General features: G+C 37.0%; 1 protein-coding gene across 2 annotated transcripts in view; it reads right to left on the bottom strand.

Moving 5' to 3' along the window:
* FAM189A1 (family with sequence similarity 189 member A1) overlaps positions 1–23928 on the bottom strand; it is a 107978-nt gene that overhangs the window by 41129 nt on the left and 42921 nt on the right. For both annotated transcript variants that reach the window (XM_048318304.1, XM_048318306.1), the window contains 3 exons: positions 16274–16384; positions 10519–10650; positions 479–586 (listed from right to left, as the gene is read on the bottom strand). In XM_048318304.1, coding sequence (XP_048174261.1) covers positions 479–586; positions 10519–10650; positions 16274–16384 — 351 coding nt within the window. The remainder of the gene's footprint in view (positions 1–478; positions 587–10518; positions 10651–16273; positions 16385–23928) is intronic.

Raw genomic sequence — 23928 nt, 5'->3', positions numbered from 1 at the left:
GAACATGTTTTCCTTTTGAAAACACAGTTATTGGCACTTCTCATACTCCATAGTTCTCATACCAATGCAGTAGTGAAAACTGGGATCTCAAAGCTAAGTAATTGCTCTGGGGAGTGTGGAAACTGGAGATAAATACAAGTGATGACAGTAAATGTAACGGGCATATGTAACTAAACCTCGTTAATAACCTCGTTAACAAAAATAGCAACTCCCAATTGCAAAATTCTGATCATAACACCCTAATGTAATACATAAACATTTAAAACACAGCAGCTCCTCACACTGCATACATCTATGTGCTATATATATAGATGTATGCAGATAAAAAAATAGACCCATGTACGCACACATTCTAACACCACACAGAGACACACAAACAGGCTTAAGTTCACAAGCAAAGAGTGCAAATGAATAACCACAGAGAAGGACACTATGTTATGCTGGACAAACCCCTGTGCTGTCACTGAAACGTACTCACCATTTGCAGAAGATCAGAAGAAACCATCTGCATGCAACACATTGCTGTTGCCAAAGCACAGACAATGGTGGAGATGATATTGAGAGCGCACACACTGAACAACAGGTCCTGCGGAGAGACATCATCAGAATATCATCTCTTATCTCAGGGACACAAAGGACAGGAAATGTTTGAGGAATTTGATAACAAACACTGTCAACTGCTATCAATTAATATGGTCTCAAATAACTGGGTAGAACCCATTTAGCTTGTAATCTTTTTCCATGTAGCAATCCACAAAGGCAGCAATTACAGAAACAAACATCTTCCCTTTCCCACTTCTCACAACACATTTGTTATTAGATATTTCCTCAGAAATATTGATGCTCAAATTTTCTAGTTCCCCAAAAAGAAAAATTAGTCTTTCACACTGGACTCCAAGCTACAGCTATCAAAAGAAGGATACTACGAAAGACACTTCTGATTAAAAACCGACATGCAGAAATATTATTGCTTTCAGTAGTTGAAATCTCCAACTTAGGGTTGTGTGTTAAAGAAATTCAATGGAAATTCTAGTATGAATAGAAACGTATTCTGTGTCAGAAACTCTATACGTCTGAAATATTTTTATACATGAGAGAAACACAGTGATTACACACCCAGGCATTTCACCTTCTACTGATGAATTAAGTGCTTATGGTCATACTGTTGGCTTGGGGGGTTTTTTTAAGAAAAAGAATTTTAAAATAGAACACAGAGTATTGTTTTAACAAGTAGAATAAAAGAAAAGAAACATTTGAATTAAAATGGAAACATATTTATAGCAATGGTGTCATTAAGAATAAAGCATCCATCTCTCTTCCAATCACTGAATTTGTATTTACTTTCTTCACAGCCAGTGAAAAGAAAAGAAAAGAATTTAGTGTGCTGGCAACATTTCAAAACTACTACAATCATTGTACAGCAACTGCATGGCTGTTGTGGCACTTGGGTGGCTGAGTTCTCTGAACAGCCAGTAAAAGCATTTGAGAAAAAGCAGCAGAGAGAACAGATGAAAAACTTAATCAAAATTGCTACAATACCATGAGTAAAAAACACTCACTGTGTAAAGAACATTCCATAGGATCTAAGTTTAAAATTATTTTATTCACTGCCAGTGCATGAAGTAACTTCCATGCTATAAATTGCTTTGTTTTTCCCAACAGTACTGAAACAAATGATAGAAGGGTGCAGATTTACTCCTGCCACTGTAACTGCATGCTCCTCAAGTGACCTTCATTTGAAGATGGAAATGCCAGCCATGGGAACCAGGCAGACAATAAATGGGCCAACAAGTTTTAGTCATTTAAAAACTTAACTGAGCCAGATTTGCTCTAGCTGATCTGGTCAGTAGTTTTCTGTCTTCTTGGCCAGCCCCTCAGCAAAGCGGAACAAAGAATCATCAGCATTAACAGCAAAATACTGGAAGGGCCAATCTCTAACTCACAGAAGGTGATACAGAGGACTCACTCAAATCCAAAGTCATAAAGACAGAGTATTCAGATGGAGGTACACAGGCAAAGTGATCCCTGGAGATTCAATTAGTTAACAGTGGCAAAAAAAAAGAGAGATTGAGACCCTGGATTTTCTGCTTTCCATATGCAAACCTAGGTAAAGAACACTGAGGCAGAGACAAGAACTAGGGTAGAAACAGGACAATTTCCTAGCGGGAAGGAACTTCATTCATTGTTTACTACAGCCATTTAAATATAAAAGACTTAGCTGATCCAAGTGCATAACTTAATACCATTTATGCTAAATAATAAAATCAAAGTTCTAAATTAGGATGCAAAGTGTCTCCAAGACCCTCATACAACTTCACATGCCTCACGACAGACTTAACTGTGCCTCTAAGTCTCATGACAGATGTTTCTCTGATCTGTTCCTAAAGATCCCACAGCTTCACCCCACTATTCCAGTGTTTATTTTTACCATCAGTGTCCTGGTTATGTCCATCCCAGAGATGAAACTCATGGCTTCTTTTCTTCCTTAGCTCTTGAGAACAGGCTGTTACACAGCAGACTTCTACACCTTTGAACTCTATTATCACTCTTGAAGCTTTTTCCACCTTTACTGTGACATATTAACCCCATTTTCTCCAATCTTCAACTGAAATCAACTTTCTAGGCCTCTGATAATTTTCATTAATTTGATTTGTTTCACCTCACCTTGGTCCACATTTTTCCTTAAATGCAGAATCCTAAACTAGGCACAACTGAAGGCCTTGCAAACACTGACTCTAGAGTGAGGATTACTTCCTGTGCCTTGCAAGCTACACTCATCCTTACCCATCCTGACTTTCCTCGGCACGCAGGGACAGCTGCACTCTGTTATTCAGCATTACTGTTTTGATGTTCCACAGGAACAGCAGCCTCTTCCCACACACTCCTTTCCAGGCTAAGCACACAGCAGTTACTGTTCCTGCTACAGTCTTTTTGAAGGTGAAGGTACAACTAGAAAATTCCAAATGCAGTGATGCAGAGTTTTTATGTATTTCATAAAGATCAATAAGCAGCAGACATCTATAAGCCAGAAAATGTAAAAAGGCAGTGAAGTTAAACAAAGAGATGGAAAATACTATAAGTTTAAAATTTTAACAGAGACGGTAATAACTGAGCAATGATGGTGGAGTCCTCACCATCACTAGATATTTCTTAAAGCAAAACTGCTTCTTTATTTGTTTTGGCTTTTTTATCCTAAAGTCTGTTTCCACTCAAACAGGAATCAAGCCACAATCCACCCTTCTCTGCTCCCCACACCCCTCACCCTCCCCAAACATTAATCAGCCTCAGGCAATTCACTATTTTCAGGAAATTCACTCCCTGTGCCCTGTAGAAAAAATAATTAGGTAATTCATAACACTCATTTATTCAGCTAGAGATAAAAAGTGAGAAGGAACTAAAGATCTCCATGGCCAAACATGCTGCCAGAAGGACAGGGTAGGTGCTTACAGACTGCAGCTGGAACAAACACAATGACAATTAAGAAGACCTTTAGGAAATGCCTGTGAAAAAGCAGTAACCACAGCAGGGCCAATTGTATCTCCCCACAGCCCCCAGCCACAGACAGCTGCATTTATAGGTGTTTAAAGGAGCAGGAAATCCGTATTAAATACAAAATCAGGCAGCTTTAGTGACAGATTTTTAGCTGACATCTACCAGAATGCAAATCAGAAAACAACACGTGAATCTCTAACGGTGTGAAATACAATCCTCTGCTCCTCAGAAATGGCTCAACCAATTTTCTCTTAGATGCTATCTTTGTTTTTTAAGACAAAAATCTGATTCCTCAGCATGTTTATACGATAATTAATGCTCTGATAAGTGTAACGTACTAGGTAGAATTCTTCTTCTACAGGTTACATATACAATTTTCTTGATACACCTTAGCTCACTAACTGCAGAGGACACAAATCCCCTTCAGAGTGGAATCAGCTGCCAGAACTGCCTGGAACCATGCCTAGATCAATCTAGACATACACCCACAGGAGTCAGACATTGTGAGCGGTTTCTCTGTGGCCACTTATTTTCCCAAGTAGGTCCCCCAGTAAATCTTAAAAGCTGAACTAAAATTTAAAACTGATAGTGAAAAAAGCAAGATTTCATGGCTGCAGTATTCCATTTATATTACAGCTGAACAATTACCAAATTAATTGTGCCAGCATTGGCATAACTGTTTGTCATGCTTTCCCTCCATAATAACAGACACCTTGGACTTAGGCTGTGGTCCCAAAGGATACCTGTGCATTCTCAAATCTTCTTCACACTATCATTTTCCGTATGTCTAACTTGAGGACAGGACATCTATTTTTCCTTCTTTTTTTCCTAATTCAAGCTGTTTTCACTATTATTCTTTTGACACCATTTTTGTGCTACTGCACCTCAGAGTTCTTTGTTTACTAGCACAATTAAAATAATACATAAATATACAAAAATGCATGTTCTCTAAATGTGTAGCCCAAAAGCCTAGAGAACACATTAAAATAAGAGTTGTGTTACAGCATCTGAGTATTATTTAAAATCTGAAAGTTTAATTGCAACTTTTAAAAAATATTTTGTAGTAAAAAGAAATTAGAATATAATTAATTGTGAGTATCACATGAAAAAAAAACCCCATACTGCAGTATACTCAAAAAGCAATTTGTCCTAAAAACTGATTTTTTTTGTTTTCCATCAAACTGCTGGGTGATAAAGCAGTCAGATGGTATCAAACTGGAGTAAGTAAAAAATTGGTGATTGTCACTTCGATAACTCAAATGTAGAAACAATCATTTAACAAAGCAATTTAGAACAGCTGTTAGCACATGCAATTACCTGACAGAAGCAAAGAGATGAGATAGAATCTAAAATGAAAAATGACAATGGCATGAATCTCATCACCCAGTGATGGGAGCACTGGCTGGGTCCTTTATAATCACTGCATGTGTGTTCACCCTCCTGAAATTTTGTCCTTCAAAACGTCATTTGTACCTCCTATCACAGCAAATATAAAGGAAAACTGGAATAGTATCATTTCACTGTAATGGTGGGCCATATCCAGAGAGCTCCTTCAGCTCAGAAACCAAATTTGTAACTGAATTTGTCTCTAGTATCAGTTACCTTTCAAAACCATCAAGTAAGCCAGACTAAAAGAGGAATGTCTGGACATCTTCAAAACTCAACTCACATGCAGACTTTGGCAAATATTTAGTCACTTTCTTGCCTCTTCCTATCATAGCAATGAACTGTACTGTAAATTAAGTTACATGTATGAGCATCAAACCAGAGAATTTGACATTCAATACAGACCATGCCACACAAACGAAGCACTATTACCACAAAACATTTACTCTGTCAAGTTATCATACAGAAAATTAATCAGCTTATACAGAATTGAGAAACTATATTTAAGCCTATTTTGCTCTAGAAGGAAACAAGTACATCCATTTCATTTTATGAGTTCCAGTCTGCTCAACAGTATTGAACTGGCAGCCCTCTTTACAACACACTCACATTTTGCTGGCTCAATAAGATTATTTTCCTGTGGAAATAAAAGGTTTGTAGTCTTTGAGGTTCGTAAGTTCCTGGCATTTTTGAAACATTAGTCAATATGCAAGGAAAGAAGTAAAATCAGCTTGCTGATGTGTAAAAAGAACACTCTGTGAGCAGCAGCCCCGAACACATGGATCTAAACATTCCCAGCAATCAATGGCTAAACCCAGCTCCACAGCTGCAATACTGTGGAGATGATTTCTTTTCTCCTTGATTGACTTCAATTATAGTGCTTCATTTCTTATACTACTGTATCCTGAAAACAGATAATGAGCAGTAAAGCTTTTTCACCCATGAAATTAGTGTCAATGTACCTTTTTTATTCAAGAATTCAAGGACAACAATCCTTTTAACTCAAAATATAACTTCAGTTGTTCTCACTGGATACGTCTGAAAAACACTGGGAAAAATATCTACTCTAATACAAGAAAGGCTCAAGAATTAATTCTGAACCGAATAGGTCTCAAACCCACATTGAATTGTAAATGGAGAGATGGCCAACACTTCATAAAATAGATTTAAGGTTTCAAAGTACAATATTTTTACATGCATCTAAAATATTTACTGTATTTTTAAAAAGCAGAGCACAGCTGCTACTTAAAAATAAACTCAGGAAGGTCTTCTTGCACGCAAGTTTGCACACCTTCTGACTCAGGTGTCTGCATTAAATTTAGTACTGGGGATATGATAGTTAGAGACTCCTGAAAGACTAAGGTTTCATAAAATAACTGCACAAGGATGGAATAAACAGATTCCAGTCATTCAAAGAGGCACCTTTTCAACCATGAGAGAAGTTTACAACCATATTCACTCATTACCCAAGCTAGGAACAGTAAAACTTATCAGGAAGGAAAAGTAGCTCAACTATTCAGACTGTAAGGACCACCCTGACCCACCCCATTTTGGATGGTCTCTAGTGTGGTAAATACATTCAATGTAGGGAATATTTTCAGCTGCCTGTAAAGGAATGTGAAATAAGCCAAGCAATTTAAAAGATCTGATACAGAATTACTTATTCTATGCTGAGCTTCATCCAACTTCAAGTAGCTTATGAAGCCTCTTGAGAAAGTTATTCAGCAAAATTAGTAACATTGCATTTGGTCTTACAGTAAATCTGAGGAAAGGCTGTTCTCAGAACTCTAAAGAATGTGTTAGGAGCCATCCTCCTCTGTTTTGCAAGTGGAAGTATCTTCTTCTGAATGGAAAGAAATTTAAACATATGAGTAGACTTGGTCATCAGGAAACTCAGTAACAACTAATTTGGATTCAAAGGAGAGGAAAGGAAAGAAAATATTCACACAAGACTGCAAGAGCCCCAAGCTACATAAATCTCTAATAGACATGCTAACTAATGAATGGAATCAGAAACCTGAAAAAAACATTTACTATTTATATTGTACTTGAATTTTAGCAGTCCAAACCAAATACGTATGCTGAAGACAGAGGAGGGAATCAGCTCCTCTCCTTGCCTGATAGTCACAAAAGCATTCTACAGCTGCACCCTAAGTAAAGTAGGAAGCAATTATGCAAATAGCAAATCTGTAAATTCACATACATGTCTGCAGGTATTCTGGACTGTATAAGCTGTTTAAAAGTAATTCAAAATACTCAATTGGATCATTATTAAACCAGAACAGCATAACATTCTCCTCTTACATGCCAGTATCAGACAGCAATAATACATTTCAAAATAATTTAAACTTCTAAATACCTAATTTCATCCTCTCAATATGTTCCATGTGCATTTTAAGTAAGTTCAGAATATTCTGAGTTTAGAAAGAAGAAATAATTTTCATAGATGAAAGATATCAAGAAAATTCAGCCTTTGTACTTTAATTAACATTACAAGAAAAACTCAGTTCCTCAAAATTTCATCCACAAACCAACACACTTCCTGTGGAAAAACAGATTAGGTTGATGTTATTGAAACTGCATGCTAAATCCATCCCATCTGTGGTCATCATCTCATTTTTGGACACCTGATTCTTAATAAAGCTTTTAAATTCTTTTAACTAATTTTGTAAATAAGTAGGATTTGCTTGTGCCTTCATTTGGCTTTAATTAACTCAAGTAAGTTCCTAACACAGGATAAAGCTGTTCTAGAAGTTTGGTTACTGTAAAAAAAAAAAAAAAATCAAGATACTGAAACACTGACATCCTTTAGGAGCACATATCATTGACCCTGAGTATCCAGAGGAAAGCAAGGAACCTTATTTGCAGGGGCATTTTAGGAGCTACTAATGCAGGAAACTGTGAAAACACATCTTCTAGTGAAAAACAGAAACCAGAAGTCTCTCCATTGTAAAACAGATGGATCAGACTTGGGTGCCTGCAGATCTTAATGGCAGTTCATCACATCATGCCACTGTGCTATTGTTACTGAGGTGTGCAGACAAGGCTACAAGCGTGATATCTTATAAATATAATTCTAACCCCACCAATTCACCATCCTTGAATGGGCTGAATCCCCGCTACAACAGTCAAATGGCAGAGTATTTTTGTCCATTTTACTGTAGCATGTAATTTTGTGCTGAAATCCCACTATTCAACTAATCTCAGAAATCATCACTTAGCTGATAGATCAGTCAGTCTATACAATCAATACTCATACTTATATATGTACATATGTGTGAGCATACATACTGCAGTGGTAGTTCTTTTGTCCCCATTAAAATGTTTGAGTAGTTTATTCAGGGCTTGAAATTAAGAAAGGAGGATTGATTTACAAAAAGCCACAAAGACATGATTCATAGCAGAAACAACAACAATAACAACTTTAGAGATTTTTCAAAGCAATTATAAACCCCCCACTCAATATTCATGCAAGGCACAGTTAACGTACACAAGATCAGTGGCCACTGTTGGTTTCCCTTGTCCTGTTTGGCTGCCTGGGAACAAGATCAGACAGGTGATATGTGCTCAATTGCTCTGCTCACAGTGGAGCTCCACAGCTGCTACCACCAAAAACCCCCAGATGACTTAGTGGAAAACATGAGCTTTTTACCCCACTTACAATAAAGAGAAGGAGCATGAAACCTACATAATGTTATACACAAAGGTGTATAATCTTAATAATCTCTGGTTCTCTACATTTTCTCTCCCTCTGGCTCCTCAAACAATGAACACAATTGAGCTTTTGGTACTAAAACACCTGTTTCTTTAAAATCACATTGTAGTTGTTAATTGCAACTAAAGAGGGTGAGCCTTATCACTATCAGCTGTTACCTAATGAGCTGTAACTTTTTTTCTTATGGGCTAAGTAGAATGCTGTTCTTAAATTTACAGCCAGGAATCAGAGCTAACCCAAACAGAAAGCAAATGTAGAATTAAAACTGAAAAAGAAGTAAGAAACTTTCTGAAAAAGTTATTTTCCTAACTACCCTGTCTTAGATGAAAAGTTCTGAACATAATTAAAATTGCACTCAGACTATACTCATGGGAACTACTGTGTTTAAAACCATTCTCTTGCAGCAGAAGTTGATAAGTCAATTCCCTTTATAAATTATAGTTATATCTTAAAAGAAATCATGTTTTGTGCTTGTATTCTGATTGCTGTATTGGTTAGAAACCTTGTCTTGATTTTCAGCATATGTCACTTCTACTCACTTCATATGCTGACAATGTCCTCCAAAGATAAACAGCTGTTTTCCCTCTGATTAAAGTTTACCTTACTGACATATTTACAGGAAGCAAACATATGCTCCCTCAATCTTTATTTTTACAGAATTAGCAAGTCAGCTTTTCCTGAATGACAGGTTCATGTTTCTGCATCTGTCATACTTTCAGGAACGTCCTTCTCAGAAGTTACCTTCTTGTAACACATTTCACTGCAGATTGTTACGTTTTGACCAGCAATGTCAAGTTATGCTTCTTTTCCACTTATTAAACTCCTGCTACCCAGTAGGTTTTGCTCTGTTACCTTTATCATCCTCATTAAAACATGAGGCAGAGTTCTTACTTAATTTTGGGGCCATAAAAAATGTTTTAACTTCTACCTGATCCTTATTACTTGGTGTCAGTTTTTTGCTTTTTCTTAACAAGGCTGAAGAACATTTAGGTATTTACTACATACCTTGTACAGGATTTCTACCCATTCTGAATTTTAAAATGTATTCAAATACCATATACTTCAATGAAACTTTCAATTTTTCAATTGAAAATATCAATAAAACTTTTATAGCTTTCTCAGGACCCACCCTATAATCTACCTCCCTAAGATCTTTCTCACAATTAATTTCTCTACTTTACTCCATTATTTTCTATTAATTTTATTAAAATACATACTTTGAAATTGAGAGTCACAGATATAGAGTTAGTTCTGTTGATCATGAATGAACCTAGAATGAATCAATACCTGCCTCTCAGGCTAGGGTTCCTTTTTATGAGCAGTTCTTTCATTGATTCCTTATTATTTTTCAAAACAACATAGCATCAATGCCTTCCCATTTGGTGATAACGAAGTGAGCAATTACACTGAGCTCTAACTCACTCATACAATATTCTTAGTATTTGCTCTCAAATTTTCATCTGGGTAATTCTAACACAAAACACGACAAGATTTAAACTTCTTACAACATTGCAGGGCAGTTTATAAGCACATTTCCAGCATTACCCAGAAAAAACACTCTTCTCTCCCAAGGTAATGTCCAGCTGCCTTCATGGTAGCAGCAAATCACAAAACACCTCCTCATTCTGCAATACTTTGTGTTTCTTTGCAGTCTACCATAACATCAATAAACAACACCACCTCAGAACAGCAGTGAAAGATACCTGTTCTTGCACCTTCCAGCATCAGCCATAGCGAGTTTTAACTTCTGTTTCTTGAATAACCTCTAACAAAACAGTTACCCACAGAAATGCTGATACTGTGAAGATATTTCTTGCACATGAGAGTGGATGAACACAGAGAACATCAGCTGCTTCTCCCTTCATCAGACACCTTGCTTTGCTAAGTTAAAACTGCAAGAAACAGTTAATTCTGTCCTAACACACCTTTAGGGTCAGCCTCACTGCATTGCACTCCTGCAGAGGGTTCAGTTTCAGTGTTTCTCCCAAGTTACTGCAGCCTGATGTTTGATGCTGCATTTCACAGCAAACACAGACACCATCACTGTCGAATTTAATCTGTGGAGAAAAGAAAAGGTCAGAGAAAGCATAAATCAACAGAAACACACTTCCCAAAAATGGTATTTACAGTTACAGTAATGATTACTAAATGCAAAACTAAAATCTCTGTGCAGAACCCTTGGAGCAGAATGATTTCCATTGGTTAATATAAGCTATAAAAACAGGTAAAAAACAGAAAGAGAATTCAATATCAAAGAGTGTTACCTTTTACGCCTCTTTGAAAAAAATTTGCTTTCCCAGGGGGTAGGTGAAACCAGAGTAACTCAACTGAATAGGCATAAAATCATAGCAGATGTGGGAAAACAAAAAATAACAGAAAGAGGTCAGAAAATAAGTGAAGGAGTCATGATCACAAATCAGTCCTTTATTCCCCAAAGTAAAGATAGAAGCACAGTGGCTGGGTGATGAGATCTGAATCACCTTGTTACTCACTCTTTTACATTAAAAAAACCCCTGAAATTTCCAGACACAAATCCACAAAAAATTTCCTAATGCAAGTATGCATTTGCTATTTTCAATTCAAATTCTCCCTAGGATGTTGCCAATTTCCTGAACAAAAACAGGTACCAGCATTCCTTGTAGAATTATGTTGCACAGTCTTACACATAGAATCATTTCAACAGAGTTATTTACTTACTGCTTAGACCTCAAAGAATGTTTAAATTGTTCATATAATCTTAAAAGTTATATATGTTTAAATATATGTATTTTTTAGTGCTACTCCTATCAGGCTTAGGTAGCACCCTCTCCTTACATGCTCGTGACCGGGACAGCAGATGGAAGAGCAAAAATAAGAGTCAATTAAAAGAACATAATAAACTTCTCCAGGTGAGGTACAGATGACTGAATGCTTGCTTACTGTGATGAAAGCATGCTCAGAGCAGGAGCTATCTCAGGGGACTTCAGCTCCTGAGACTCCAGATTGCCCTCTAGCCAGCACAATTTGTAAAAGGCTTTAGAAAAAATTGGGTATGTAAATTACACCATTTCCCATATTCTCAAAGGCAACACTGGAAATAATTGTCTATGGCAACTCACAGAGACTGGTCATACCCTATGCCACAGACACTGCAAAGAAACAAAGAAAAAACAGTTTGATCACCTCTGTGATAGTTGTGGGTTTTATATCTCATTAGCATACAATTTAACTCACAAAGCAGCCTGAACAATTTCAGATTGGCTCTTTTTCAATTCCTGTAATCTTTTAATACTCTCTTTTAAAAGGTAAAAGATCCGAGTAAAACCCAACTAAATGGTTTATGATCAGCTGACCTCAGCTTTTTAAGCCAATGTAAAATCAAAGCACTGGATGTCACTGGGGAAGTCTTGCTCCTAAAACTCTCTGGAAATGGTACAGCAAATGAGAAATGCTGCTGAGGAAGTTTGAAACTCACACTTTGGATTTAGAGCTCTGCTAAGGCTGGGAGCCAAAGGCTACACCAGGCAAATCAATATAGGCTGCAGCTGCTAAAGAGTTTTTGTAATGAGGAAAATGGACCTCAGACAAAGCTTTCTACTGCAAGATCATCTATTCTGATTCTTGCTGCCCCTGCTTAATAAAGGACAGGCACTGACTCAGGGTATGTATGTGGCATTTCTAACATGAAATATAGATCCCAGGGCTGCTTCTATCACATGTAATGAACAGGTACCACAAAAGTAAGGCTGAAAAGGCTCAGTCAAGTTTCCCCATTTATGAGAGATTCTCAATCTTTCTGAAAGTTGTTCCATAACTCTGTACTGCCCAGGAGCTCTTCTTTTAATTTAATTCCTAAAATGAGTTAAAAGCTAATTGTTTACATGAAAGTTCTTGCAAAACACAGGGACACCTTAAGAATCACAGCATATTCAAAACCACCCAAGATTCACTACCAGATTGGAAGCATATTATTTTTGGAGAATTTTTATCAATTTGCTTTATTGTGCACCTTTTCCTTCCATGTTCAGGAAGCAACCTCTTTGTAAGTTGTGTTTCTGTAATGGGGAGCAGGACAAAAGGCTGAAGGTGTCACTGCATTTGTGCTCTCAACAATACAGCAGCTTAAAGCACTCCTGAGCCCCCTGCTCCAGAATGCCCTTCCCTGCCCTGCTGCTGTCTCACACTTGTGCAGACAGGATCAAGAGCTCATACAGCTATTCTGCGACCTAAACAGTGCCAAAATCAACTTTTTTTTTTCTTCTGGGAAGGAAGGAGAAGTGGTTTATTTTTAGCCCAGATCACACCTCAAATGCCATTCACAACATGGCTTCATAAATAGAGACAGTAACACTGACAAATCTGCATTGGTTCAGGGAGGAGCTGGGATCACTCCTTCCAGCTGCTGGGCTGGTGTTTGCCAGCCTCAGAGAGAATTACATCAGCAGTGCCTTCAAAACTGTCTGTGTTTCAATCTCTTTTTGGCTAGCAAAGCTCAAGAAGAAAGCGTCATTCACTTCATCCCCTGCACATACCCCCACCATCCTGTACATATTTGTGTTCCGCTTCGGGATTCTTACTCATACTAGTCCATACTCACAGCAGAGTTTGTGTACTTCCACACTGATGACAGTTGCACACCCTCATCCAAACCGTATTTAAGATTTCAAACTTCAGCTAGGGCTGCTTATATGCATAATTTGTCTTGTAAGTTCATTTTGCTGTCTCAAAAAGCAGTACTGTTACTTCAAAGTCACAACACACACTAAAACCTGACTTTTATGTAGCAGAGGATCAAGAAAGGAAAGGACCTTCCAGATTTATTACAAATGCATGCACACACACACTCACAGGCCTTATGTTACTTTTTTCATCTGTATCAATTAATCAAATTCTATCAATGCTGCTGAAAAGAAGCTTGTTTGCATGTTTGGCTGCTGAGTGCACATACATTCACCCCAAAAAGGGCAAATTAGGAATTTGTTAACACTGTTACTTTGCATTCTACCACCTCCTTATTGCAAATGTAAGTCTTCTAGTAAAAGAAGTAATAGATTTTACTTCTTCTTCTATGTTAACCTTCAGGCTTTTTTACAGGGAACATAAAAAAGGCAAGAAAAAATTTAAAAATGAAGTATGAGAGTTCCAAAGCTGATAAGGCAGCAAAGTACAAGAAAGCCCCACTGGTGTGCTTATGGGAAGGAATTTCAGTCAATTCTAGTACCTTATGCAAAGGGAAAGATGGGAGGATCCAGTAAGGATAAAGTTGCATTGTAGGGAAATATCAAGATTAAAAACTGACAGATCAGTAAGAACAAAACAGAGTATATACTTTTCCTGAGATTTTAAAATTGCTTTTCAATATGCACAGACCAGAGTGTAGCTCCAGTGCAAAATAGAATACAAATAAACCTCAGTTCTGGATCTGGGCTCTGTTGTTCCAGTCAAAGACAACTGAGGGGAAAGAAGAGTCTTCCTTTACATGTTACTATAACCACTAGCCAATTTCAGCCGTACAACCAAAAAGAAAATTATAAGTAATCTTTCAGTAGAGAGATTGACACTATCACTACTTTTCTGAATAATAATCACCTGTAAATTTGATTAGAACTACAGCATTTATTTTTAAATGAATAAATGACTTACAAGACAGGTAAACTCAATACAAACAAATATAGATTAAGAAATAAAACATATTCTGTCTTGCGCAGTAATAGAATATAAATTAAAATATCTTAATTGCTCTACCCATATATGTTAAACACAGTTTTTAGAGATCTGTTATTCGAAAAAGAAATTCCTAGATAGAAATGTTTCTCCTGTACATGTTAATGAACAGCTCAAGTGTGTAACTGCTCTGTACATGTCCTACTCTCACTGACTTAAAGCATTATCTTGAGGTTTTGGCTACAAGATCTGCAGCTAATCATGGAAAAAAAAAGTCCAATTAATTTTTCGTAACAAGGTGTTAAAGCTACTGCCCTTCCTTCCTCTTAGTGTTGTGTGTTGCTAAGCTGCAGGATAAAGAGCACAAATGCCAACTTCACAAATTACACATTCAAAATGCTAACATATGGCAAGCACATTTCTCATATTCACACAAAAATACATATTATGGAATCTACAATAAATCCCCAGTGTTTAAAGCAAAATAAGACTACTGTATCTCATTCTTTTTCTTCAAACAACCATTCTACATGTGAAACACTGCTGAATTTAAGCTCCATAATACAGTAGATACTATTATCACTTTTAAAGCCATGCACTCAGCATGAATGAGTTTGATAGAACTACCAGAACTAAAACAGAATTTATTTTGAATTTGACTTCTTTACTATACCATGCTTGGAAATTTACTGGTTCAGTTATATGGGATGTTAAATACATTTCAAACCACATGTCTGCAAAGGCTGGATTTTGATTCCTAGAGCTGCATCCCCATAAAGTACATTTGAATCCTGGGAGGCAAGTAAAGGATTTAGATTTGATAATGCAGAACAGTCACATAGTGCAGGATTGCACAGATCTACAACACTAAAGAGACCCATCTAAGGAATTAAAATTAAATATACACTTGGAACAAGCTGTTAAGAAACTGATTTTTTCCTTTTTGAGTGAAAAATGGTAATAAAGTAATTAAATATGCTCAGCATAATACATCACCACCTTCTAAGTCAAATCCTGTGTTTAATCATAAAGCAGTGCTGTTCACTACAGTGCACCCCTCCCAGAGGGTGATCTATGAGAACAGAGCTCTAGAATTCCATATATATGATCACTGCAACATGGCAATGCAATATATTCACGTGCAAACCCCCAGCCTGACCGAAATGGGATTTTGAGCAAGGAAAACCTAAAAAGCAAGATCTCGGTAGAAGAAGCTGTTGCTTTTTTGTTTTGTTTTTTGTTTTTTTTGAAACAGTTACAATATGATAAACAGTCACAATGAAATTAAGTTGCCCTTACAGAATACAACACACTGTGGCAAAGCAACTTAGTATTTCATCATGCTCTGAAAATTGACACTACAGTTTGAACACTTGTTATTTCAAGTCAAATACTTCAGTCATGAGTTTACTTCTGTAGACATCTTTGCAAGCTGAAGTCAGAGAATATGCTAGAATTCACTGTGTATGTACTATTTCCCTGAGATAAAAACATAACGGCTTTAGGTAAACTGTACCTACTAATAATTTAGAGCATGCCACATTACGATAATTTATATTGTTCTGTGTTTTATTTAACACAAGTAACATTCATTTACTTTGGAAATTAAAAAGAAAAACAACTCAGGTTGGCAAACAAAATCTTAGCATGCACATACCAAAACATTCCTATCTGTGAAATCCACTGCCTGTACAAGTATTGGATAGAATCCTGATCCCGCTGACATCAAGTGGTAACCACCACATTGCTCTGATGTGGCCTGTACTCCACCTATTCTGCTGAAGCATCATTTTTACCATGACACTAAGAAGCAAGTCCTTATGATATTAAAAGTTACTTTTTGAGGTGGCAGAACACTAAATCCATTAATGCTTTCACTCAAACTTTTCCCAAAATGTTTTTTCAGGTTGTAACAACTACAGATTGCTCTACTAAGTACACACTGTTTTGGAAATTAAAGGAATGTGTGTGGAAAACCTTAACAAATGAAAAACAGAATCCTTGCCCTTTGTAAGAAACTTGTTTTCCACCACTCACCAACTGACATCCTTCCAAGGACTTCACCAGCTGAGCATTCTGACAGGACAGAATGGACCCGGCCAAGTTCAGCATCACACACACTGCAGAGAGCAGCATGAAAAAGGTTATCTGGAAAAAAACCAAGCACCCTATTATTACTCACTTCAAGAGGCAAACAAGGAAAAATATAATTTACATGTTCAAGAACTTCCAGCCTGTCACACAACTACATGGATGGCAACATTTTATATATTTTAAAGAGAATAGGGTACTTAATCTGACAGCGTCCTTGGTCTTGCACAGTAAGAGAAAGCTAAATCAAAACTAGACATGACTATTATATGTTTTCCTCTAGCCATTTCAAAATAATCCATTTATCTCCCACTTTTATCACACACTCTGAAAATTTAATGGGTTTTATTACCAGGCATTACTAAAAAGTAAGATTTGAAAAATGTTTTATTATAAACAGATGTAGTCTTGAAGCAATTTAAATCCCTTTGATGGGGATATGGGTATCTTAAACAGGAAAAGTATTTGTGAATATCATGTATCATGAGTTCCTACAAGTTGGGAAAAAAGAGTGGCTTTTTAAACAACAATTACAATTTAAGCAGCATCCTCCTTATCAACTACTCCTTTTTTCTCATCGCAAAATGTGTCAAAACAATCATTAAGTTGATTCCATCAACTTAATTATCATTTTATTGCTTTAAATGTAAAAAAAACCTGGGCCAGTCAGGGCAGACAAATGTTAATATGCAGGGAATGGCACAACCAGTAAGAGGCCAAGAACAAATGCGTGCCTAATGTGTGGCCACCTTAAATATTCAGTGTTGACACTGCCATAACTCAACAGGAGTATGAGTGTATTATATGAAATTAGTAAGAAATTCTGTTGCATCTCTTTTCCATATGCATGCTCACAGTTTACAGCCCTTCACTGTTCTCACAAGATGTTATCTTTTGTCAGTGCATGTGCTATGAATATTTTTGACAATCTTAAGTCCAAAATGGCTGTAGATTTTTTTTCTAGTGCTTTTGGACAAAAAACCCCGTAATGTCCACAGTATTAGCCAAAGAACAGAAGCTGTGTTACAAATTTTAGTTGCTAGCTTCAGATTCTTCCAAGCATCACAACAAGGGTTGTAAGCTACATCAGGTTTATCTATCTTTGCAGTACTTTCTCCGTATCAGCATTCATTAATGAAGAAATCTCTATTGGTGTTTCCAAGGTAACCTCTTCCTCTTGTCACTGGCAAAGACAAGAGCGAAGGACCCAGCACTGTCAAAATCATGAAACAGGCTCTCAGAATTCCTGTTCACCTCAGTGAGTCTAAGTCTCACACTCTGTTTAGGAGTTGCATTTCAAAGTGGCAGCCACCACATGATACCAAACACTGAAGTTCTCTGTCACACCTGTCTTCCCAATTTTGCTATTTTTATGCCTCACTTCTTACTGTCCCAGGCAAGGAACTACCTAATCTGGACATGGAGCTAAAGGGGAAAATTCATGTCCTTTGCAAGTCATTTGAAACTACCTTGCCTCTTGCAGAGCACAAAGATCCCAATAAAAGGAATTGAAATATTTCCAATTCCCTTCATCAATGCTTCTCAGCTAAGTACCAAAAAAGGCCTTCTACTGATGTAGTAGGACACACCTGGTACTCTGTTGTCACAACTTCAGAGGTGAAGTGTACCACCATGCTGGAAGCCACAACGGAGAAAAGGAGGCATAAAAGTATCAATTACCACATTTACAGACATTAAAAAGTATGTTCAGTCTGCTTAATTTTTTTATCACTGCTCAGTCTTTTCTAACACTGGCACAGCTACAGCAGTAAAAATAAACACACCTGCAGCCCTTTGAAAGGGTGGCCATTGTGGATCATGATGGAGATCCAACACTACGCTATGAAACACTGTAAATGAAGTGTTATACCTAAGTGTTATACATAGTTCATACATTATTTATGAAGTCAAGTCTGTCTAATTTCCACATTAAAATTTTCCTCAGAAAAAGAGCTACCAAATACTTGCTCTGAGAGCTCAGTGTGACATACTTGCAGGAGCAGTATGAAACTGTAAGGAAAGAGTATAAGATGCAGTTAACACAATGATCAAGGGCAAGGACTTACACTGAAGTAAACACAGAATTGTCAAATATTGAAGGGCTATGACATCTTAATGCTGATTTAAAACTATAATATTGTGTTCTTCACTCTTCTAGTTACAACATATAAACAAGATAAAATATTCCTAGAAATCAGGAAGAAGTATTAATACCACTAAGCTCCAAAAGTCACCAAGAACTAATACACGAACAGAAAGCAAAGCTAATGGATTTATTATGACATGGTGGTAGCAGAACTAATTGGAGAAACCAAAACTTACAGTGTATACAAAGATCTCTATGGAAGAAATGCTAATAGGACTTCCTACTTAAATTTTACCATGGTCTTAAACTAATTCTACAAAACTAAACAGTTCAGATGCAATGATTTAAAATGATATGACAATTCACTATTTGAGATGTCCTGTTGCACCTGGAATTATAAACTAGTTGAATTCTCTAGTGGGACTAGGCTGTACTGAAGCTAGGGCAGACCACCTGAAGAGGAATTCCAGGAAATAAGAAATGGCAGATCCACATGAGGCTCCCCTTTTTACTCCATTTCTGGAAAATATTTTAGGGATAAATATGCAAAGTATATGAAGAGTGAGTTTGCATCTTTGAAGTCCCAACAGACCACACCATACACATCCGCACAGAATTGAAAAAAACCAGTAACCTCCCTGCCTTGCAAGTGAGAGCCCAGAATAAGTGACCTTCCATACTGAAAGAAAAAAAAAAAATATTTAAGCCCTAACCCTAGCAGGTTATATTATCTTTCCACTATCAAGAAAGTTATTTGTAGTTCTGTCTTGAGTACAACTTGACCTTTCAGAAAATTATTAGTACTCTCAGATTATTTGTGAACATTTTTTCCTGCACATTTCTTAAATGTAGATACAACCATACACCTGCCTTCAGAATGTCCCAAAGTAGACCATCTTAATTCTATGGATACCACCAAAAAAATCAAAGGGATTTACGGAAGCTGATATATTCTCTGCCCTCCATTCTTTTTCATCACTTTCATTTTTGCCACTTAATATTTCTCTTTTCTTCACAACCGGCCTCAAGTAATTTATTCTGGTTTGTTTTTACCATAAGCTTTAGACTTCCTTTCATCTTATTTCCCAAAGGCACTGTTAAAACTGTATTACCTGAAAAACTGAAATCTTTAATCCTTGAGACAGCTGGCTCAAAGCGCCTTCTTGCCCTTGCTTTTACTGTCTTTCACAATTTGTTCTTGAATTGATATGAAGTAAAATGGGGAAAAACGAACCAACTTTAGCGCGCACTGCAGTTTGTGACTTGCCACGGAAGACACTAACAATTTAGATTTTCTGTCAATATACAGCTTTCTACCAAAAAATACAGTGAGAGCAGCTCTGAGGAAGAGGACTTGGGGGGGTGTTTGTGGATGAGAAGCACAACATGACCTGACAAGGTGTGTCTGCAGCCCAGAAATCCAACTGCATCCTGTGGGCTGCATCACAAGCAGCGCGGCCGGGAGGTCAAGGGAGGGGATTCTCCCCCTCTACTCCACTCTCATGAGAGACCTGGAGCGCTGTGTCCAGCTCTGGGGCTTTCTCAGCACAGGAAGGATGAGAACCTGTTGGAGCAAGTCCAGAGGAGGCCACAAAGATGCCCAGAGGGCTGGAGCACCTCTGCTATGGAGACAGGGTGGGAGAGCTGGGCTGTTCAGCCTGGAGAAAAGGCTTCCGGGAGAACTCAGAGCACCTTCCAGTGCCTAAAGGGGCTACAGGAGAGCTAGAGAGGGACTTTGGACAAGGGCCTGGAGTGTGAGGATGGTGAGGCCTTGGAACAGGTTGCCCAGAGAAGGTGTGGATGCCCCGTCCCTGGAAGTTTGCAAGGCCAGGTTGGATGGGGCTGTGAGCAATCTGGTCTAATGGAAGGTGTCCCTGCCCATGGCAGGGGGTGAAACAAGATGACCTCTCTCCCAACCCAACCCATTCTGTGACTTCACTTTCCCAAATTTATATTAAACCCTGCATTTTGCTAATACTTTTGATGGTGATGCTTTAAGTGACCCAAAACCACCCACTCACTACTGCATATATACACATCAAGAGCACAGTAAAAAGGAACAGCACATATTATAGTTAGAAGTACTACTTACAAGTAGGAAGAAATTTCTACATGCAAAATAATTAAAGCCCTCCAAAAATGATGTAAATATTGTATCACATGAAACTGTATTTCTAAAAGCAACCTTTTACTCCATTCCTCACACTTCCATTTTGGAGACATATATGAAACAGGATTGCTTTTTCATTGCTGGCATTTCAACCACTACGTCCCCTGGTGGTTTTCAGTGGTTTGATAGTCAAGACATGAACACTTAAGACAAAACGCTACCCTCTGTGCTGATGAAACATATTACTCAACTCTCCTGTGCAGGGTACTTGGAATAAAACCAGGCATTGCCATGGAAAACTGGCTTCTTTAAATCTGCCAGTCCTCCGTACCTGAAATACTGTGTCTACGTGTTTTTTCTTGTTAATTCCTGTTCTGCAGTTCCTGAAAGGTCAGAAAATCATCCTTGGATGAACTTTGACACTGAAATCATTTGTAGAAAGCAATTTTTTTGAGACATTGTTGTTTGACACAAGGTACTACAGGCCTCTTTCCAATCACATTAAATATGTGTGCATAGATTCAATGAGATTTAAAATATATACCTTTTAACACACACATGTATCATTTGTGAAGCAGCTAGAATAGCCAGAGCTAAATGTGCTTGTCTCTGTAAACCACTGTATAAGAAGATTAAGAACTTGGCCCAAGGTGTTTTGCTCACAGAACTTTGTCTTACATGGACTGCAGACAGTAACATTTGTCATTTGTGCTACAGAATTTTTAGTTTCCCTGATAGAGGTGCAGACGGATAACACCAGAAGCAAATCTGAAAATTTATGACCACCAAGAGCTACAAAGAAGTGAGATCAGTAAGTGTGCCAGGACTAAGTTAATCAAGATTATCTGGGGTACAGACAGAAACTACTTGTTGGAACAGCCAGATGCTCATTACATATTATAGGTTTAAACAGATAAAGCATATAATTTTTAAGTTAGCCCATTTAAAAAACTTACTACACAGAAATGGTACTCAACCCCACACTCCTGACTCATGGTTTTCAAGTGTACAAGAAACAAAATGTATCTTCCCATTATGTGCCTCATAATAGATTTCCTTTTCGTGACTGAATTACATCTCTTTTAACATTAGTTCTCAATGTTTGCTAGAAGAGACAGGATGAAAAGCGATGGCATTTCAGATCTGTTTAATTCAGCATTCCATGTCATTTGCCTAAATTAAAATAAAGATTTGAACAAAAATATTTTCTCTAGGTCTAAAGCAATGTTCTGTATCAAATAGGCAGAAACACTCCCTGCAGTGTGGCACAGCATTAGGCTAAAATTTTTAATGTTTTTATGTTAGGAACTATAAATTAAGTTCTGCTTTATCCTAAATTATACAAGTCTGTTCAATTCCAGTCATTATTAAATTAAATTACATTTTCTCCAGATTAAATTCCTTTTGACTAGGTCTAATGAGGCTATTTAACTTCTTAAAGGAAAGCTGAAACCTCAGTATAAATACTAAAATCCATTTACTATTCTAATTTCAAATTTGACTATTTCTAATTTCAAAGCCAAATAGTTCAGATGAAAACTTTAGAACTTGAACTTGGTGTATGTGATTTTACTGACCATCTTATGGTCCTATTAACTTGTTTTCATTCAGATAGATCTAGGAATTTAACTATTTATTATTAGTTGCTTGGTTGTATCTTAATTTCTATATTTTTATTAAAATATTCTAAGAAAACTTAAACTCCAAATCCACGATCTTCAAATGTGATTTTATTTAAGATTATAAACGATGCTACTGGTTTTGATTTACAAGAAAAAATGATGCCTCCCTCTGTCTAGATTTTATTTATAGCCAGAGCAGTAATCAGCTTTCACCAAGAGTCAGCAAGCCATTCCTCTGAAGCAATGATGTGAATGTTGGTAACAGCCCAGTGTACAGCAGAGAGGGGCACTGGGTGTTTTCAGGAGAATTTGCATCACACAAAATAACACCTATTTAAAGACCAGAAGAAGTAGTTTGGATTCCTCCTGTTTCACTGTGCAGCAAACAACAACAATATCAATAAAGTGAGGGATTTGGTAGTTGCTGCCAAGGCTTTTCAAGAACCATGGAATCCAAAATGCAACCTTGGCTCTATATACAGGAGCACAGAGTGACAGATACATGCAAAGATGCATTTATATCAAAACAGATCTCCTAATATCTCATAATAAGAGATATTCAATACCTCCTGTCAGTAGAAGCAATGGCCATACAGATTATTTCCTCAAGTGTGATCAAAGACTGTAATACATCAGTGAGTGCAGCATTGTCATATTCTACACACAGCAATAGGTGTTTGCTGTTTCTGTAATGCTCTGTAACAGCTCCAGCAATTACACTGTTTATTGCAGTATTTTTTAAGAGAAGGTCTCATTTAGTAATAAAGACCTTGTGCTCTCAGCTCAGAAACATTAAGGAGAAATTTGTCAAAAGTAGACATTTCAGCATCTACTAATTTTCTGCTATTTTGATTCTGATTAACTCTTTTAGCATCTACACCTCTCTGAATCACAGAATATTCTGAGTTGGAAGGGACCGAAAAGGACCCTCAAGTGACCTGCAGACTACTGCCATATAAAAGAAGAACGAGAAGAGGAGCTATACCGTTTTTTTCAGGTAAAATTCAAGCTGTCACTAGAAGTATTTAAGTACTGTGACACACTTCTAACAGTAATTGTAACAAAAAAAGTTTGCAGGTAGTTTTTTTCATAGCAAAGAACAAGCTTAAGTTTTGTTCAATAATCTATTAAAAGAATAATGAGGAGTACCAGCTAATATGCTCAAGAGCCTCATTCAAAGTTTGCTACATGAATATAAGCACTCAAAAGAATCCTTCAATGATCTGAAGCTGATACTACAACAAAACCAGTAATATAATTTTTACTATATGTGCAGGCAGTTAAAAGAAGTCATTTTGACAAGTTTTTTTTTATATAGTAGTTTTATTGTCTCATTTTTATCACTGAAATTTCCATTTATGTACCACTCATCCCCTATATAAAAATCCATGCACATGAAATTTAACTTAGTGTTATTTTGAAAGAGAAAGAAATCAAACAGTACTAACCAATTTTAATGCTATTCAAAATGTTGTCAATTTGAAATGCTTCAAAAACAACTGTTCCAGCTGTACAGTCAGGTGGAAAAAGAGGAACTGATATCCAGTGTGATAATAAACACTTCAAATATAATGCCTTCTGAATAGAATTTTGACCACATAAGCCAGATCTAAAATTTACAACTATGTCAGCCATATCAGTTTAATTTTCCTTCCAACATGCTCTCCAAGGAAGTAAAAACTGGAAGTTTTTAAAACTTAACTGATAGGATACTGTTTCTGAAAAATATTCCACAACAACAGCTGAGCAAGAAAAGAAAGCTCACATTTAGGGGTCTTCACAC

The sequence above is a fragment of the Corvus hawaiiensis genome, chromosome 13 (assembly GCF_020740725.1).
Source record: "Corvus hawaiiensis isolate bCorHaw1 chromosome 13, bCorHaw1.pri.cur, whole genome shotgun sequence".
NCBI classification, from domain to species: domain Eukaryota; kingdom Metazoa; phylum Chordata; class Aves; order Passeriformes; family Corvidae; genus Corvus; species Corvus hawaiiensis.
This window is presented reverse-complemented; position numbering and strand designations above follow the sequence as displayed.